General features: G+C 47.5%; 1 protein-coding gene across 1 annotated transcript in view; it reads right to left on the reverse strand.

Annotated features, from left to right (window-relative positions):
* DHRSX (dehydrogenase/reductase X-linked) overlaps positions 1 to 21542 on the reverse strand; it is a 195903-nt gene that overhangs the window by 3126 nt on the left and 171235 nt on the right. The window contains exon 6 of the mRNA XM_049704901.1: positions 18455 to 18662. Coding sequence (XP_049560858.1) covers positions 18455 to 18662 — 208 coding nt within the window. The remainder of the gene's footprint in view (positions 1 to 18454; positions 18663 to 21542) is intronic.

The following is a 21542-nucleotide window of genomic DNA, read 5'->3' on the forward strand; positions in this document are numbered from 1 at the left end:
GGATTCCACTTGTGATAAAATCCAGACCGGGCACAGCCACGTGCAGAGCGTGGGCCGCAGGGTGAGAGCTGGGAGGGTCCCACACATACACTTTCCAGATGATTTTCCGTTATGCGTTATTACAAGACAGAGGAACTGCTCTTCCCTTCAGTGGTGTCTGAGACGTTCTTGTTAGGATGGATGTACACCTCCTTGGCAAACAGATCCTTCAATCGGCTCCTGGGACGAGCTTGCTTCGTAAGTCAACCGTTCTCCAGGCCGAGGATTCAGGGGTCCATGCCCAGAAACCCCCTGCCGTGCTTCACCCCCAGAGTGAGTCACCTCCATCAGAAAGACCTGCTTTGTTGCAGCCACAGGCTCCCCGCTCCTGGGATTTCCCTGGGACGTGTCCAGCCCTCTCTAGAGGCTGCTTCTTTTGGGTCCTCCAGCGGGCCTTATCTGGGGGTCCACTTCCCCCACAGGTTGAAAGTCCTCTTGTCTGGGTAACAGTGCTTGTGATCCGCATGTCCAACTAAGACACAAGGATGGCAGTTTCAGAAGGTACTGCCTGTGGTGTGCCGGACGTGAGTGTGGGATGCCCAAGGGGCACAGCACTGGGCCCAAAATTCAGCTACTGTCAGGAGACGGGATTGCAATGGAAATCTGTTGATCATCCTGTTTCTGAAGGAAAGGGACTTCGAAGCACAGACATATACCCCCATGCACACACAGTCACACGCACTCACACATTTACACCCATACACACACACATTCACTTGCACACACATACCCCATGCACACACACACATTCACATGCACACATATACACCCATTCACACACACATTCACATGCACACACATATACCCTCATGCACATACACATATACACCCATTCATGCACACATTCACATGCACACATATACCCCCATGCATATAGTCACATGCATACACACATATACCCCCATGCACACACACATATACACCCATCCACACACACATTCACATGCACACACACATATACACCCATACACACACATTCACATGCACACACATATACCCCCATGCACACACACATTCACATGCACACACACGCATTTACATGCACACGTTCACATGCAAAAACACATACCTCCATGCACACATTCATATGCACACACATATACCCCCATGCATAGTCACATGCACACACATATATACCCATCCACACACAGTCACATGCACACACACATATACACCCATCCACACATTCACACATACACATTTACATGCACACATTCACATGCAAACACACATACCGCCATGCACACACACATATACCCATGCACACATGCATTCACATGCACACACCTATGCACACATATACACCCATCCACATTCACACACATATACTCCCATGCACAGTCACATGCACACACATACACCCATACACAGAGTCACATGCACTCATACATATACACCCATACACACACATTCACATGCGCAATCACATGCACACACATATACACCCATGCACACAAATACACTTACATGCATGTACACACACTCACCCAGGGTGGCCCTGCCCAGCCAGGTAGTTCTCTGACATAGAAAAGGACAGGAAAAAAAAAAGAGCTGTTCTTCGTGCTCAAGCATCTCACGGAGAATTAATCTCATCCACTTATCCCACTTAAACACATGATAGATGCTGGGCTAAAAACAGCCACCCCCGAGCATCTGCAGAACATTTCCAAGCCCTGGGCAGATGATAAAGATAGAAGAAATGAGATTTCATTTGTACTTTTTAATTCCTAAATGTTTTGACAGCTCACGAAATGGACGGTTTTATGCATTTCTTCTTCCCGACATCCGATGTCACTGTCCTAACCCTCACCCATCAGGGTGATGACACATCATGCCTGAGTGAAAGGAAGGAAGTCTGGTAGGCGCTGAGATGCACACGTGTGTATAAGCAGGCACACACATACACTCGGTCACATGCACAACACACACTCCCTCCCACGCCCAACGTTAACTTTGGGACATTTAGCTACATCCTCTGGAGGAGGGAGTGGCACCAAAGAACTGTGGGTCCCAGGACCAGGGTTCAATTTCTGCATCACCTCTCGTGACCCAGGAGACCTTGCTAAAGCCACCACTCTCCGTTAGCCTCAGCTTCCTCACCCAGATGCCAGGTGTTTGTGTGGGTGTCCGGCCCCTGATGCTCAGGTTCTGCCACATAGACCTGAGACCAGCAACGTCCATGGCGGGTGGGAGATGCTTCTTAAACAGGTGTCCAGTGAATGCATACGTCCTGCTATGGATGGAATGTGTGCAACCCCCGAGTTCATACACTGAAGCTCTTATCCCCGATGGGGTGCTATTAGGAGATGGAGCCTTTGGGAGGGGATTAGGGTTAGATGAGGTCATGAGGGTGGGGCCCCCAGGATGGGATTAGTGTCCTTAAAAGAAAAGAAGATGCCCCAGAGCTCCCTCTCCACCACGTGAGGACACGGCAAGAAGGCGGCATCTGTAAGCCAGGAAGACAGCCTCGCCAGGGACTAATCTGCCCACACCGTAATCTCAGACTCCCAGCCTCCGAAACCTGGAGAAACAAATGTCTGTTGTTTAAGCTGCCCAGTCTGCAGTGTTCTACTGGGGCAGCCTGAGCTGATGACTACATGTCCCAACTCTATATTTAAACGAGGATGTCTTCAGGTTATCTAAAAAGCATGAAGAGGAAATAACCAGCACCCCTTTCCCCAAATCCTTTTGAGCTAGAACCCAACAGACAAAAGAGGTCATGGTACTGGTCCAAGCAGCTTCGGTGAGAGCAGCAGAAACTCCTGCAGCACTTACGTGTGCCAGGCGCTGCCCTGAACACCACGAGGGAATCCTTCTGAAGCATCCCCCACCCCGATTCCTAATGATGCCTTCAAAACACGTCTCGGAAACATCCCCGTGGCACCCAGGCTGTGCCGGATATTGGAAAACACTTCGTAAATGTTGGCACATTTAACCTGTATCCCAACACCACGACGTGCACACAAATACAGCCTCTAATTTACAGAGGAGGACATGCAGGGATTTTTTTAACATATTAAAAACGATTCAGTTTTATGAATGAACACATATTAAATTCACAGTTCATCGTCTAAATAATGCATTTCAAAAATCCGCTGCAGGATCCTTGATCAAAATAAAGATGACAAGCGTTCGGGAAACATCCTTGTTCTGATGATACCGTGGACCTGAGGACGGTACCTCCTACAATTGTTAAAATGAAGGCTGTACCTCCCAGGTACACCTGCTGCAGCTCCCAGCACAACTGGATTACCTGTCCCTGTTCACTTGTCATTGATAGGAGCTCTTCCAAGCATGATGAAGTGTGTTTCCTGGGTGCCATGGGCTGGGAAATGAGAGTCGGATTCTGAATAGATAACAAGATGCTCTAAACAGTGGTCCCTCTGGGATAAACAACATCTCCCATTTTACCTGCAGCTTAAAAAAAAAAACAACTAAGATCCTCTTGGAGACTTGTAAGAAGGCAGACATGTCTCAAATGTGAAGCCAAACCCCGGTAGGAAACAGGGTGGCTTTTATCAGACGCTTCGGAATCCCTGAAGGACAGACGCACGCCGGGGGCCCGGGGCACAGGGCTGGGGAGAGCACCGTGTATTTACAGCTGAAGTTTTTCTCTGCATGAAGCCAAAAAGCCAACAGAGATCATTTAGATAAGAGCCCCCGCGCCCCTGGAGCGGAAAACCAGCAGAGGTGATGGGTCGAGGGCTGGGTGCAAGCGCACAAAAACTAAATAAATAAAATAAAATAAAGCGAAGGAAAGAGAGCAGAGGGTGGGGTTCACACTGTGCATAACAGAGCCGCGAGCTGTGTGCGGTGAGAGGGGAACACGAATGCCTTATAACTACGTAACTATCCAGGGCTTTACAGTGTTGCAAATGCTTTCCCATGTATTATGTCAGCAATGCTCACAACAGTCTTAGGAGATGGTATTATCCAGAATTAACAAATTACGAAAATGAGGGGCAGAGAGGACGGAGGGGAGGTGCTGCACGGAATGGCCAGGTCTTGCTTCTTCCAGAGACTCCAACCCTCCCCATCTTCCTCATCAGTCACGATGGGTACGTCACCCACACCCACGGCCTCGTGGGTCACCTCCCTTCCTGCCTGCATGTTTGCAACCACAAATTCCATCTGCACCTCTGAGCTGCACACAGACGCTCAGAGCAGCCCAGCTGGCACCCAGAGGTAGAGACCCTGCGGACACACCTCAGGGTCAATCATCCTTCCATCCCCACCTGCCAGTTCCCCCGTTTCCTGGACAACCACCACCATGCACCCCGACTTCCCTGAGTCAGAAACCCCAAATGACCCGAGTCTTTCTTGGTTCACTTTCCACGGGCAAGCAGTCAAGACGGCGTGACTTGGTCTCTAGAATCATTTTCAAAACGAACTCCTTCTGCCCCTCTGCACCGGCCTCTAACCAGACCCCAGGTGCATCCCACCATGCCCTCCAGTCCACGGGCTGCTCTGTAGGCTGGGTGCATCTGATCCTACAACATCGCTGTTTTGGGTTTTTTTTGAAGTACAGTTGATTTACAGTGCTGTGCTAATTTCTGCTGCAAAGTGACTCAGTTGTACACACAGAGACACTTTCTTTCTTCATATTCTTTTCCATGATGGTTTATCACAGGATAGAGAAGAGTTCCCTGTGCTCTACAGTAGGACCTTGTTGTTTATCCATTCTATATATAATAGTTTGCATCTGCTAATCCCACACTCCCACCCATCCCTCCCCCATCTCCCCTCCCCCTTGGCAACCACAACTGTGTTCTCTGTGTCTGTGTGTTTCTGTTTGGTAGATAGGTTCATTTGTGTCATATTTTAGATTCCACATGTAAGTGAGATCACATGGCATTTGTCTTTCTCTGTGTGACTTACTTCACTCAGTAGGATCATCTCCAGGTCCATCCATGTTGCTGCAAGTGGCATTATTCTATTCTTTTTAATGGCTGAGTAATATTCCACTGTACACATGTACTACACCTTCTTTACCCATTCATCTGTTGATGGACATTTAGGTTGTTTCCATGTCTTGGCTGTTGTAAACAGTGCTGCTATGAACACTGGGGTGCACGTATCTTTTTGAATTAGAGTTTTGTCTGGATATATGTCCAGGAGTGGGATTGCTAGATCATATGGTAGTTCTATTTTTAGTTTTCTGAGGAATCTCCACACTGTTTTCCATAGTGGCTGCACCAACTTACATTCCCCCCAACAGCGTAGGAGTGTTCCCTTCTTCTCCACACCCTCTCCAGCATTTGTTATTTGTAGACTTTTTAACGATGGCCATTCTGACCAGTGTGAGGTGATACCTCACTGTAGTTTCGATTTGCATTTCTCTAATCATTAGTGATGTTGAGCATCTTTTTGTGTGCCTACTGGCCATCTGTAATAACACCACTATCGACATCCGTTATCGGGCGTCCTGGGAGGAGGTCCAGACCCAACGTCTAAGACACTCACTGGGGCTGGGACCAGTTGTCCTGGGGAGAATGGAGATGGAGGTAACTCACACCATTTGTGGGGATCTGGGGTTCTGATGAGGGACCCAGCAGACAAGGGAGAAATGACAGTATGGCCACCCTCATCTTGAGCTATTTCTGCATCACTGATGGTCCCAGCCTGGTTCAGGCTCCTTGGACCTTAGCCCAGCCTTCAACCCCCTCCAAGGGCTGCACCTTTCGTGTCCTGCGTCCACTGCAAGGGCAGATCATTGACACTGTCCTCCTCCTTTCAGCACTCATGAAGATTGCTGAGGAAGCAGGAGTACCCACTGCCTGGTACGATGTTGGGACATACCTCCCGATGCCCTATTAACTGTCTTCACAGCTCTGTGCAGAGAGATGTCACGTGTCTGAAGGACATCACACCCTAACTCCCTGCTCCATGACTCCTAGGGAATCCCATCTGAGGTGATGTGATCTTTTTTTTTTTTTCCTAAGGTGTACAGAAAATGGGAGATGTTATTTATCCCAGAGGGAGCACTGTTTAGAGCACCTTCCTGTCTATTCAGAATCCGATATGCATTTCCCAGCACACGGCACCCAGGAAACACTCCATCATGCCTGGTGCATGACGTGCACCATCCTCAGATCACGGTATCGGAAGGAGAAGGATGTTTCTTGAAAGCTTGTCACCTTTGCTTCGATCAAGGACCCTACAGTGGATTTCTGAAAGGCTTTATTTAGACTATACTATAAACTGTGAATTTTAATATATGTTCATTCATAAAACCGAATCGTTTCTAATGTTAAAAAAAAAATCCCTCCACGTTCCCCTCGGTAAACTGGGGGCAGGATTCGTGCCCGCCCCGTGGTCTTGGAACACAGATTAAACACGCCGACGTTTACAAAGTGCTGTACGACATCCAGCACGTCGTGGGCGTCATCTGGGCGTTTCTAAGACATGCGTCAAAGCCATCATCAGGATGGGAGGGGCTGATGCTTCAAGGATTCCCTCGTGGCGTCCGGGGCAGCGCCCGGCACAGGTAGGTGACGCAGGCGCCCACCTGAGCGGTGAGTCTTATCAACGTGCCCCAGAAGGGCAGGATCTGAAGGCAAGGAGCTTAAAAAGCCACAAGGTGATGGTCTGGACACTTGAGATCTAAGGGGAGAGGAGAGCGTATGAATTTCCTCTGGGGGCTCTTGGGAATTACCACAAAATCGTGGCTCAAAACAGCACAAAGGTATCATCTTCTTCAAATTCTAAGAGTTCGGGAGCATACAGTGGATCTGGGCGAAAATCCAGGTGTGGGCAGCGCTGTGTTCCTTCTGGAGGTGTCGTGGGGAGAGTGTTTCCTTGCCTCTTTCAGCTCTGAGAGTCCACTGCATCCCCTGGCCCGTGGTCCTCTGTTCCACCTTCAAAGCCAGGAAGCCATGACCTCTGCTTCTGCCGTCACTTTTCCCTCTCTGACCCTCAGCCCCCCAGCCTCTCTTATGAGGACCCCTGTGATGACCCTGGGCTTCCCCTGGGTCACCCAGCATCTCCGGCGAGAGGCTGACCTCCAAGGAGGCTGGAGTCATGGATGGCGGGTCCCTAGGACATGATGGAACGTCAACTGGGGGTGTCACATGTCTTAAGCTGCTGGGACAGCGTGCTTGCACTTGGACGTTTGGTCCCCGACAACGGAGCAGCTCAGGACGCAGAGGTGAGACAGAAGGCTCCCTGGACGTGTGTCCTTGAGGTGCTTAACCAGGCCTCTCAGCTGCTGAGCGCATCCATCCGAGAACCAGACTTTCCGATCCGTCTTCACTGGACAGATTTAGATGCACGGTGAAGGGAACCAACCACGGCCAGCCATACATGTTATCCTGACAAGGGCACACTCCACAGGGGAGACGTGATCGTTTGTAATTGGAGACCCGATAAAGGGAATTTCAAAGGGCTTATTGGACAGGAGCCCCGACCAGGGGACCAGAGGTAGTCAGCACTGAAAATCGTGGTACGATTTTTTCGTGGTACGCGTTGACCTTGAGGGGGTGGGGGGAGGCAGCCAGGATGACACCCCCAAATGCAAGGGCCCGACGGCCTCTGGGAGATGCAGGTTTTCTGTATCGGAGCTAGATTTGATTTATGACGCTACTGACTGCTTCCTAGATGCCTGAAGGGCACTCACTCCCTCTGAAGACCTTCCCTGACCCTACGGCACAGACAAATGGAATGGTCTTGACTTGCTTGTAGAAAGAACCAATTAAGCCTCTTATCTTTATGAATGTATCAACCTGCTGGGTTGTTTCAAGGTGCTAACTGGTTTACCCAGGGGACCGGCTCTGAATTTGGAATCAAGTCCACGGCTTTTGATAACGTGTAGAATAGAGGTTTCGGAGTGATAGAAAAGAATGCCACTAAATGACACAAAGGGACATAAAGGGACATAAAGACACATAAATCCTCTACACTCCCCCCTGGGCCCCCAGGGACTGAGGGCACACCCTTGAAGACTTCACACAATGCATGCACACACACGTACGTGTAATGAAATAATACGTATAATGATGACATACAATCATCATTACAAAGGTGACATCAGAGCCTGCCACTGTCCTACAACTTTTTTCTTTTTACAACTCACATCACTTTTGCTTTATTACCATGGTAACACATAGGCTTCCGCTACGTAATGCTACAGTTTCCATAATTTCCTCTCTTATATATGAAAGCACCATTACTCAGTGCCCTGTGGTTGCACATTTTAAACCCAAATGTGCATGTGATGATCAAAAGATTTTTAAAAAATGATTCGCAGGTGCAAGCTTCACCTCAACGTTGGACCACAAAGAAAGAACACCACATACTCTCTCGGGATGTACAGGGATTCCTGGAGGAATAGGGAGTATGTCTAAGCGTGGATGTTTTGCTAGCAAAAGAACTTAAAATTTGAAAAATTTTAACATCCCTTGCTTGAGAATTGAGAGACTAAAAGGTGAGCTGAGAAAAAGCAAACTGAAAAGAGTTAATGAAGGTCTAAACGGAGCCCAGGGGAGTAGCTGACTTCATTCAACTGGAATCAGGAGCATTCCCGAGCTGGAGGAAAGAGATTTAGTAAAAACACAGCAAGTCTAACACTGGAAACAGACGATTCTATCAATAGGAGGATGCTGCCGGAACCAACCACAGAAGAGGAAGAAGCCCTCAACCAAGCAACAAGCATGGAGGCGTTTTGAAAGCTGACTTAGAATTCCTTTGCTGAAAACTCCCAAACCCTGAGAGTTTTCAAAGGGAATCGTTCCACTTTTCAAAAGCTTCTCGTGACCATTAGACTATTCCGAAGCAAAAGGGCAGGAAATAGAAAGCTTCTTAATTCTCTCTCTTTTCTTTCTTCCCCTTTTTTTTTTAAACAAAGCATCAAAACTTTACCATCCACACTTGTCAAAAAACAGCACAGCAAGGGGATCTCCAGCTCCAGGATAAATATCACTAAGCAAGTGCTCAGTGAAGTCGCTGGGGAACAGAATCCCACAGAATAAGGCTCCACGACGGTCAGGATCTTTCGAGAAATAAAGACCACCCCTTCTAGGGAATCTACTGACCCACACCACCCACATAAGGGAGGAAAGGAAACTAAAATGCAGTCCCCTCTCTAGGTCAGAGCCAGCCAGCTTTGTCTGCAAACGGCCAGACAAGAAATGCTTTTGACTTCTGTGGGCTTTTCGGTTTCTGTTGTAACTACTCAACTCTGCCTTTGTAACACGAAAGCAGCCACGTGTGCCAATAAAACTTTATTCTCAAAACCATGCAGCCAACCCATAGTTGTCTAACCCTGTGCCCCGTAGGTCAGGTTTTCATAAAATTAAACTGATACTTTATTTTTTAAAAAGTAAGATAGGAGGACTTCCATGGCGGCGCAGTGGTTATGAATCTGCCTGCCAATGCAGGGGACACAGGTTCGAGCCCTGGTCCGGGAAGATCCCACCTGCCGCGGAGCAACTAAGCCCGTGAGCCACAACTACTGAGCCCGTGCACCACAACTACTGAAGCCCGTGTGCCTAGAGCCCGAGCTCTGCCACAAGAGAAATCACCACAATGAGAAGCCCGCACACCACAACGAAGAGCAGCCCCCGCTCGCCGCAACTAAGAGAAAGCCCGCGCACAGCAACAAAGACCCAACGCAGCCAAACATAAATATATAAATTTCTCAAAAAAAAAAGCAAGATAGGAATGATATACAACATAGCATACGATAAAGTATAATATACAAAGGACAATAGGTATAAGTATTCTTCAGAGAGAAACATTAGATGTTTTCCCTTCAAAATAACAAATTAGCTACCAGGACAAATTATACATGAGCTACTATTTAATTGCCTAGAGAGTAGATGGGGACATTTCCAAAAGCAGCACACAAAGGAGACAGTCTGATCCCTATATGCAGATTAAATAAGCATATGGCTAAAAAAAAAATTGAGACTGAAAATCTATTAGAAAGTAGAAGGTGTCAGGGATGGAATTGGTAAAATCATGTTTTTGTCTGTTCTTTTCTTGTTGTTTTTTTAAAATGAAATAGACATTTATTTTCTTTAACGTTGTTTTCCTATATTTTGAAATTATATTTCCCTGTTCCCACATACCATGAATCACAAAGCCATCACCACAGGCAGTACAGGCTCAGAGTATACTGAACATTGTCATCAGTGAGGCCATTATAATGTGATTCTTCTGATAATGGGATAGAAATTTTGGAATCTCAATATTTCTTTTTTTATAAATTTATTCATTCATTCATTCATTTATTTTTGGCTGCATTGGGTCTTCGTTGCTGCACGCGGGCTTTCTCTAGTTGCCACGAGTGGGGGCTACTCTTCTTTGTGGTGCGCGGGCTTCTCATTGCAGTGGGTTCTCTTGTTGTGGAGCACGGGCTCTAGGCGCACGGGCTTCAGTAGCTGTGGCACGTGGGCTCAGTAGTTGTGGCTCACAGGCTCTGGAGCACAGGCTCAGTAGTTGTGGTGCACAGGCTAAGTTGCTCCGCGGCATGTGGGATCTTCTCGGACCAGGACTCGAACCCGTGTCCCCTGCATTGCCAGGTGGATTCTGAACCACTGGGCCACCAGAAAAGCCCCGTACTTAATATATCAAAATTACTTGAGAAGGAATCATGTCCCTTGAATAAATAATCTTCCATATAACTATGTGCATCTAGGAAGTTATAAATCAACGTGCATTCCACAAATGATATATGCCACATACTCCATCTATATGTATGCATGTATATGTACGTGTGTGCAGATATACACACAGATATACATGTATCTATTTTTTTTCCTCCATTTTCAAAATATTTTTCTCCTATGTTCCAATATCTTTGGTTATAACCATACAATATTACTTTCTTGTATGTTCTTGAAGCAGAAAATACAAAGGAAAAAGTATCGGCAACATACATAACCGATACAAACCAACAGACAGAATAAAGAACAGAGATGAATCCAAAACACAAAGGCTAAACACCCCCTAGAAAAACGGGGAAGAGGCATTTCCCAGAAGCCAGCGTCCAGATGCCAAAGAATCCCACGGACACCGTTCCACCACAAGGATACTGCGGAAAATGCAAATGCAAATTAAAACACAGCAAATGCCATTTCCTGCTCCAGGACTGAAGAGCTCGGCAGTGGACCCAAGCTGGCAAAGACTGAAAAGTCCAACACTTAACGCATATGATGAAGATGTAAACCACTGGGAATTCTCAGTACCTGGACTGTGCACTGGGAAAACCAAATGGAATTCCCAGGAAACGTGAACATGTGAGAACCTTCTAGCCTTAAAATGTCACTGCCTGTGATATTCCCTAGAGAAAGTGAGATGTGGAGATCCATGGAGGACCCTTCACGGCAAAGCTGCGGTAACAGGAAAGAACCGGAAAGAACCCAAGTGTCCTTGACCCTGAGAATGGATCTGAACCATGATGTATGTGCAGGTGGACGACTTCACAGGGATGGAAAGCAACAACCTACTTCTACATGCATCAACATCGGTAGATCGCCGACATTTAATACTAAGTGCTTTGGGGTAAACTGACCCCTCAAAAGACATGTTGAAGCCCTAGTCCCTGAACAGGACTGTATTTGGAAATGCGGTCTTCGCAGCCATGAAGGTTCCGAGATGTGGTCCTCCTGGATGAGGCGGCCCTACATCCAATGACAGGGTCCTTCTAAGAGACACAGAAGAGGAGAGACCCAGACACAGAGGAGAAGCCACGTGAAGACACAGGCAGAGACGGGAGGGACGCGGCCACGAGCCCAGGGACGCCTGGAGCCCCCAGGAGCTGGAAGAGGCAGGAAGGACCCTCCCCTGGAGCCTCTGGAGGGAGCGCGGCCCTGGGACACCTGGACCTCAGGCGTCTGGTCTCCAGGATGGGGAGGATGGAGGTCTGTGGTTTTAACCCACCTGATTTGTGGTCATTTATGACAACGACCCCAGGAAACAAATTTATGGTGCAAAGAAAGTACATCACAGACATTACTCTACTTATGTCAGGATGAAAAAATGCAAAATTAAATTTCAGAGACACACCCACACAATGAGAAACAGGAGAATGGGTAACACCACACCTGGGATAGGGGTTACGTCTCGGGGGAGGAAGGAATGTGCATCTGGAGCAAAGCAGGGCGTGGCAGATGCTGTGATGACGTGTGCTCATTTATTATTGACGTTTAAATATTTTATTCTGATGTGTTCAGAGTTTATAACATTTTTAATAAACCCTATTCAGAATCGAAACAAACATCAGCATTTCAGGAAATAATTAGGAATAAATGCAATAAATATATGGGCATTTATGGAGAATTAATAAGGCACCTCTGAAAAGCTCTAAGATTTTGATCACCAGTTCCCAAGTGTGGCTTTTCCAAGACCAACAAGCAATTCTGCGACTCCAGCTGGGTGTCCTACCATTCAACTCCATTCTGACACATCTACCTGGAGGTAGCCTCAGACCCCACAGGGGAAGGGCTCAGTCCCCCAGGACTACCCCTCCCTCTACCACAATTCCGACGCCAGGTGGTCACCTGTGCCTCGGACCAACCGGCTATAGATGGAAGGTTGCCATGACCCCTCCTGGGGTTCAGTTAATTTGCTAGAATGGCTCGCAGAAGTCAGGAGATATTTTACGCACTAGATCACTGGTTTATTATAATAGCAGATAACTCAGGAAAAGCCAGATGGGACAGACGCAGAGGGTGAGATCTGGGGCGGGGGCAGGGGACCCCCAAACCCTCTCCAGGTTGTCACTTTCCTGGTACCGCCACGTGTTCCACGAACTAGGAAACTATTTGAACCCTGACCTTTGGGGGTTTTATGGAGGCTTCATGACACAGGCACCATTGATTAAATTATTGGCCATTGGTGATGGACTCAACCCCCAGCCCCTCTCCCCGTCCCGAGAGGTCAGGGGGTGGGAATGAAAATTCCAACCCTTTAGCTGCTGGTTGGTTTCCCTGGCAACCAGCTACCATCCTTGAGTGAGTTCCAAAGGGCACACCTCACGAACATAACAAGAGACACCTTTCAGGCTCTCAACACCTGGGAAACTCCAAGGGTTTTAGGAGCTCTGTGCCAGAAATGGGGACAGGGACCAAGCACATATATTTCTTATTATACAGCACAGTATCGCAAGCATCGAGAAAGACGTGGTCAAAACCAGAAATGACCTATATTCAGACAGAGAGCAGCTCCGTCTGAAATCCTGAATTAAATCAAACATCCTCCCACCAAGGGGATCAATGTACACATGCAGCTGGTTCAGTTTACTGTATAGTATAAACTAACCCAATCCTGTAAAGCAACTATACACCAATAAAAAAAAAAATTCCCCCTCCCAAATTAAGTTTTCTTACAATGATTATATCGGTTGTGAAAAGAGGAACACCACCAAAATGTACAAAATATGTGAGCAAATGATTGCACAGGAGACCCCCTCCTCCTACATGCTGCTTTTCTCAATTTGCAGAATCATCTAAAAGGTGGTCTGGAAAGATAATCCGTTCAGAGTCAGGAAAGGCAGGACAAGAGGGTGATAGTGTAGATAAGAGTAAATTCAGAACAGACGGAAGCAAGGGCAGGTTTCTAGGAAACCCCTTTAGTAAGCGTCACGCTTGGCGGTTTTAGTCATTGTCATGGTGTGCGGTCAGCAGAGAAGGATGGACCCTTGGACACAGGGCTCCCAGTTTGAACAGGAATGAGCACCTGGGGTCCTCCTACATCACCCCCTGCGGACATCACCTAGGCTAAGGATTCAGTTGTTGCCACAGGTAAAAATACTGGAGGGGAATTTCTAATCACGTCAGCCCAGAAACCATGAAAGTTCAACAACAGAACAATTTACAACAAGAAAAAAAAAATGTTAACCCCTTGACTCATTCTGGCAAAAAGTACTTTCTCTAAGACCGAAGGCACAAGAATTCATCGTGGAAGATGAAACAAGTGATTATGTCCCTAATATACAGAGAAGCTTTTTCTGCATCATCACCTCCCCTCCGCCACGCGCGTGCACACGCACGCACACACGCGCACACACACACACACACAGATAAGTGTCCCCACAGGACAAGAACCAACAATTCGCACAAGTTGTCACATGCACAAAAGGAAATTCGATTTTGAACGGAACCACAAAGGGGAACTGGGTGATTCAGGAGAGCTGGGTTTTGATGGCCTGCTGACGAAGATGTAATTACAGCTGGTGCTGGCTGCATGCTGGGGCCCGGCTGTAACTGTTAATTCATACTTGTCAGAATCTGAGTTCCACGGGTGGCCCCAAAAGGCTGCACTGAGGAGAGCCCAGTGGTGGAGAACTCAGGGCGACCACTGTCATTTATGGCTTCCACCCTCCCCTCCAGGGCTCTGGCGATCACTGTTTCTAATCTCTGCGACCCCGTGGTGAGGAAGAAATGAATGTGGTCCACCCGCCAAGACTGTGAAAGCCGGTCAGCACCTCCCACTGAAAGGTGACAGTCAGAGGAAAGAAAGACGTAATCCTAGTAAGGAGCCAGACACTGTCCTGTAAACACACCATCTCGCTGCTAACGGGGAAGAAAACGCAGGGTTAAACGGGACCACATACGGTCTGGGGGCAAAACACTAGAAAACTATCAGCAGAAATGTGCTGTGGGAATTTGGGTACCACATTGTACATGTGCACAGCCTCCAGATAGACAAACTCACTTTTAAAAATTTATCCTAAAAGAATAATCGCTCCAAAGACCTAAACAGACATGTCTCCAAAGAAGACAGACAGATGGCCAACAGGCACATGAAAAGATGCTCAACATCACTAATTATTAGAGAAACGCAAATCAAAACTACAATGAGGTATCACCTCACACCAGTCAGAATGGCCATCATCAAAAAGTCTAAAACAATAAATGCTGGAGAGGGTGTGGAGAAGAGGGAACCCTCCCACACTGTTGGTGGGAATGTAAATTGGTGCAGCCACTATGGAGAACAGTTTGCAGGTTCCTTAACAAACTAAAAATAGAGCTACCATATGATCCAGCAATCCCAAATATCTGGAGAAAACTCTAATTCAAAAAGATCCATGCACCCCAATGTTCACTGCAGCACTATACCCAACAGCCAAGACATGGAAGCAACCTAAGTGTCCATCGACAGAGGAATGGATAACAAAGATGTGGTGTGTATATACAATGGAATATTACTCAGCCATGAAAAAGAATGAAATAATGCCATTGGCAGCAACATGGATGCAACTAGAGATTATCATACTAAGTGAAGTAAGTCAGACAAAGACACATACCATATGATATCATTTATATGTGGAATCTAATTTTTTTTAAATGATACAAATGAACTTATTTATGAAACAGACTCAGACATACAAAACAAACTCATGGTCACCAAGGTGGAAAGGGGGAGAGGGACAAATTAGGATTTGCGAATTAAGAGATACACACTCCTATATATAAAATAGATAATCAACAAGGACCTACTGTAGAGCACAGGGAACTATATTCACTACCTTGTAATAACCTATAATGGAAAAGAATCTGAAAAAGAATATCTCTCTCTCTATATATATAAAATATATACATATAACTGAATCATTTTGCTGTACACCTGAAACTAACACAACGTTGTAAATCAACTACACTTCAATAAAAAGCAAAAAAAAAATACAAAAATAAAAAACAATGTATAAAGAAAAGCAAGAAATAACCACAGAAACACCAATGTGTCTGGGGGCACGGGGCCTCCTTGGGCAGGTGGGTAATTTCATCCCTATGCTTCCAGGTGGACGGTAAGATAACGACAACCATGGCCTCTATGGGCCTCACTGGGTTACCTGGGGATTAACTGTATGTAAAGGAATTATTTTTAGCTTGTAGCTCATACAGAGGGCGACAGACTGGATGTTAATTTTTCTTACGATTATTGCACGTATCAGGGTAAAACCGATCACAACCTAACTGCACCAGAAAGGAAGTTTGATCAAGAAAGAGATACCCCAAACGGCAATGTAGGGGGAGAGGATTAAGAGGTGCAGACGATTAGGCATAAAGTAAGCTCCAAGGATATCGTGTACAACACCGGGAATACCGATGATATTCTCTAATAACTATAAATGGAGTCAAACGTTAAAAAGAACAACCCAGAGACCCGTGCATACTAGATCGTCAGGGCTCACTCCACGTGGGCAAAATGGAGCAGGAGGGACACCGAAACAGAAACACGGGGAACCTTCAATCGGAGGGACTTGAGGGGCCTGGCGTTCATCATTTCTCACTTCGGCATCATGTGAGCCAGGGCCGTGGCGGCAGGCACGTGTCACCAAGCCTTCTGTGTGTCCCCAGCTCCTACCTCCTGGCCTCACCCCCTGCGGTCTGGTTCACGTGTACTGTGAGAGCCCGCCCTTCGCCCCGGCATCCGGCCATTGCTGTGCTGTGCCCTGGGTGTCCGATGCCCCGTGGAGACGGGTCTGCTGAGGTCCAGCAGGACCCAGATGAGTCCTCCAAGCGGCCTTTGGTGGGACCAAGACTGACATGTCCACACGGCTGGCTATAAAATAGAGAACCAACAAGGCCCTACTGTAGAGCACAGGGAACTCTACCCACTATCTTACAATAACCTATAATGTCATGGATGGATCAAGAGATTCTCATACGGAGTGAAGTAACTCAGACAGAGACAAATACCGTGTGGTATCACTTACATGTGCAATCCAAAAAAACATGACAAATGCAGGGGACACGGGTTCGAGCCCTGGTCTGGGAGGATCCCACGTGCCAAGGAGCAACTAGGCCCGTGAGCCACAATTACTGAGCCTGCGCATCTGGAGCCTGTGCTCCGCAACGGGAGAGGCCGCGATAGCAAGAGGCCCGCGCACCGCGATGAAGAGTGGCCCCCCGCTCGCCAGAACTAGAGAAAGCCCTCGCACAGAAACAAAGACCCAACACAGCCAAGAATAAATAAATTGATTAATTAAAAAAAATAATAGAGAAACATGGGGCTTAATGAGATGCTAAATATGAAAATGGTGTATATGTTTTATATTCTGCAACTTTTTTTTAGTTAGGAACCAATAACAATTGCTTACCTAATCTAGGTATTTGCAATTAAACCATGAGTTACACGTCAGACACCTATTCATTTCTTTCTGCATTAAAAGTTATCAGTAAATCGGGGATACTTAGAAGGTTTTAATAAGTCATCTTCCTTTATTTCAAAAGCTTGGACTTTGTAATGTACTTGTTATCATAAAATACCTGACAACTGGTCTGTCTCGTTTGGATGTTGCAAGCATAAAATTAAGATAATATTCAAAAAAAAAAAGATGACACAAATGAACTTAATTACAAAATAGAAACAGACTGACAGGCTTAGAGAACAAACTTACGGTTATGGGGGGAAGGGTCAGAAGGAGGGATAGATTGGGAGTTTGCGGTTAGCAGATGCAAACTCTCACAGGTAGAATGGATAACCAACAAGGACCTGCCGGAGAGCACAGGGAACTCTACTCAATATTCCGTAACAACCGAAATGGGAACAGATCTGAGAGAGTGGACACATGTATATGCGTAACTGAATCGCTGTGCTGTACCCCTGAAGCTTACACCGCACGGTTCATCAACTGTACGCCGACAGGAAATAAAAAGAGAAGCAAAGCGCTGTCCAAGGAGACACCGCGCGCAGGGCGGCACAGACACAAGCAGGAAGCACACGCGATTAATCCCGAACCGGAGGGAGGCTGGAGGGGAAGACACACGGCTTTCACTTCTCGAGGCAGACGGGTGTGCTTCCAACGCCCTTCAAGAGTGTGCAAACCAGGGCTTCCCTGGTGGCGCAGTGGTTGAGAGTCCGCCTGCCGATGCAGGGGACACGGGTTCGTGCCCCGGTCCGGGAGGATCCCACATGTCGCGGAGCGGCTGGGCCCGTGAGCCATGGCCGCTGAGTCTGCGCGTCTGGAGCCTGTGCTCCGCAATGGGAGAGGCCACAACAGTGAGAGGCCCGCGTACCGCAAAAAAAAAAAAAAAAAAGAGTGTGCAAACCAGGGCCAGGGAGAGCCCAGAAGGACAACCCCAGATGCCGCCTGCTCTTTCAAGACATGACCCTCTGAGATCCATCAGCCCCGAGTCAGACACGCTCGCTAATGACCAAGGTCCTTGGGAGCAAATGCAAGCCCGCCGCCGGCCTCTGACCGAAATCGCTTTTTCTCCTTTCCAGCAACAACAAGAACAAAAAAGTGCCGCGTGGATACACAGGGGAGGGTTCTGCCTCGGTGCTTATCTCGGCAGTGGGACCACGGGCTCCCAGGCCACGAGGATTCTCATCGTCCTGAGGACCGCCCCCCCACCCCCCACCCCGGGCACGAGTACAGAAAGCCCAGCCCCTTCGGGAAACCAAACTCTGCCCACGTGGGCTCGGAGCACACCAGCCACCGCGACACACCCGACCACCGCAGCCTTACCTTGAATAAGCACCACCCGAACAGCTTCTTAATGAGCCGTGTGCCCCAGAAGACGTGTCTATACAGGTCGGTGTCCACCACGCCGGGGTCGGCCACGTTGGCGGTCACGGCGCTGCCCGTGGCCTCCAGCAGCGCCTGCAGGTGGTAGGTGAACAGCACGAGGGCCAGCTTGCTCTGGGCGTACGCCGCGTGCGCCGAGTAGCTGCTGCTGCAGAAGCAAAGCGGGAGAGGGTGTGAAACGCAGGCGTCTGGCCCCGATTTCCCCTCGCCCGGCCGGGGAGGCAACCTCCAGCTACAGGCTGAGGGCAGCTACACACGCACCTGAGTTCAAGCGTCTTACGAGAATCGTTTCCATCTCTGAGAACTGACTGCGTTTTGCTCTCCTCCGAACGCTCAGCGCTCGGGAAACAGGCCCTGATGCGTGTCCCACTCGGACACAGCCTGTCCATCTTAGCTTCCTGTCGTTGCAGATCATGTTATGGGGGGCACAACGTGTTGACAACCCGGGATGCCTCTCTGGCAAAACACATCGTTTCTCATTCCTTAGGGCTTAGTCACTTTCTTCAGGCCCACAGCTCCTTTTCCTGAGTTTTATGGGATATGAATACAGCCCCACCTGAGTTCCTTCTTCCGGTGGGATGTGCCCCATGTTCTATGTTACTTTCACTCTTTCAACCTCAGAGGTGTCTCCTAAGTTGGGAGAAAATCCATCCATGGAATTCACCCTCGTGGGAGTTTCACACAAAGATGAAAAGAAGGAAATCAGAGTCGTCGTGTGAAACGCGGAGAAAACACGCTTTGGAATTCAACGGACAAAGGCTCTTCCTAAATAGGAGTTAAAAACTGCAATAAATGGGGACTTCCCTGGTGGCGCAGTGGTTACGAATCCACCTGCCAACGCAGGGGACACGGGTTTGAGCTCTGGTCCAGGAAGATCCCACATGTCGCGGAGCAACTAAGCCCGTGCGCCACAACTACTGAGCCTGCGCTCTAGAGCCTGCGAGCCACAACTACTGAGCCCGCATGCCACGACTACTGAAGCCCTAGAGCCTGTGCTTCTCAACAAGAGAAGCCACTGCAATGAGAAGCCCGTGCACCGCAACAAAAAGTAGCCCCTGCTCGCTGCAACTAGAGAAAGCCCGCGTGCAGCAACGAGGACCCAATGCAGCCAAAAAAAAAAAAAAAAAGATTGCAATAAACGAACTAAATTGACTAAATGATTCAGGAAAGTGAACTGAGAAAATGTGACCAAGGAAAGCACAGAAGGGGTAAGAAATAATAAAAGGAAAAGGGAAATATTAGAACGTAGAAAACAGGACAAGAAAGGGTATCAGAAATCGAGCCTCGTACGCTTAGTTGCCACGTGAGACTTTCTGAAAAACCTCAACTCTATAAATTGCACACATGGGCGCTTGTCTGTTCCTATGTGACAACCACATCAACCCCTTTTCGGACTGATTTCCGGCCTCCTGCTGTTTCCTGGGTAGCATCTTTCTTCCTCATCAGCACGTCCCCACTGTGTGCCCATCACACAGCCCCTCGTCACAAGAGGCCACAGGCAAACTCGGAGGTTTGGCCTCGGGTCCATGCAGTTTAAGCTGAAAAGAAGCCCCGAGTCTTTTGTCTGAAAGATGACTCAGAACAAGTCAGCCAAGGGTGACACCGGACAAGCTGGCCGCAGGGCGTCAGCCAAAGGAATTCCAAACAGGTCTTCTGTTGGAGGGAGGAATTAAGACAAAACTATAGCGCAGTTCTGAGCACAGACGCCCTCCTCTGATCCACGACAACCTCCCAATTATCGTCGAGATACTTGTTTTGGGCAGTTTCCTCCTGTCTCTTCCCCCCAGAAGAGGAGAGAGCTCCAGGAAAGAGGGAGTTATTAAGTGGGGGGAGAGAAAGGCTGAACTTTCACCTTGGAATTGGGCCATTTCGACCTCACGTGCACGCATCTGCTCCTGAATTACCAGCGCTGTTTGGGAGGGAACAGGAACCCCGAATTTAGAAAGAAGAGGGGGAACCATAAATGTGCACATTCCTCAAGGGTAAACTGACAAGTGATATAACTGTAGTTTTCTACGGTAGCATGGAGAAGAGAGAACGGAAATTCTCGAAATATACTATGTGGCTGGGAAAGTCAATACATTTCTCTACAGGAGGAAAAAAAAATCAGGAGTACAAGTCATTTCAGGAGAGGTTCCCTGGTGGATTTAAAGATAAATAAACAACCACAGTAGAACTGGAAAAGAATCAAAGTCGATACACAAGAGGACATGATTCCCCGTGAAAGTTTATAAATAAAGCCCGGAGGAACGGCAGAGACACTTGGTGTTTAAAAAATGAAGAGACTGTTGCAATTTTAACAGACAGAAGGCAGCTGAAAGGGAGAATCAATCCACAAACTTAAGCAGAGGTAGAAGAAATTCATGAAATGTCTGCATGGCTTGATTCGAAACATGAGATTTTTAATACGTTGCTTTTGTAATGAATGGTGTCAAAAGGTAGAACGGAAACCATAAAAATATATCTGTTTTCAATAAATAATAATCTGTTGATGTAACTACTTCATAACGAATTTGAAAGTCGATCTGAAACAAAAGTAGAGACAGTCTTGTGGTAGGCTTTTTGTCGGGGAGGAAAAATTTTTCTCCTGTACTTTTGTGTTCCGTACCTGAGGCGTGCAACTTAAACCACCAAGTGTCAGATTAAAGAGAGAAGTTTTTACTTCTAACTTTACACGTATGGGGAACTTCATAGAAAAGAAGAGAAAACCCCAAAGAGTTGGGAAGTCCTCACTGCTCACAAGTTTCTGCTTTTAGTCAGATAAGGGAGGCTCCCGAAAGGCACCCTTCTGCATCTGTTGCTTCTCCAGAAGCTCAAAATAACCTGTATGTCAAAGTGGCATATTCTGAGTTGGCATACTCAGACCCCCATCACTTTCTCTACCTTACAGACAAGAGAAGGAAAGGTGAAAAATGATATTTTGAACACAACATATACAAACCTGTGTACTGAATCAAAGACTCGATAATCCTCAAAGGCGTTCTTGATTAAAAACTAGGAAAACATTACTTAGAGATGGGAAATCCTA

Source organism: Orcinus orca, chromosome X, assembly GCF_937001465.1.
Source record: "Orcinus orca chromosome X, mOrcOrc1.1, whole genome shotgun sequence".
NCBI lineage: Eukaryota > Metazoa > Chordata > Mammalia > Artiodactyla > Delphinidae > Orcinus > Orcinus orca.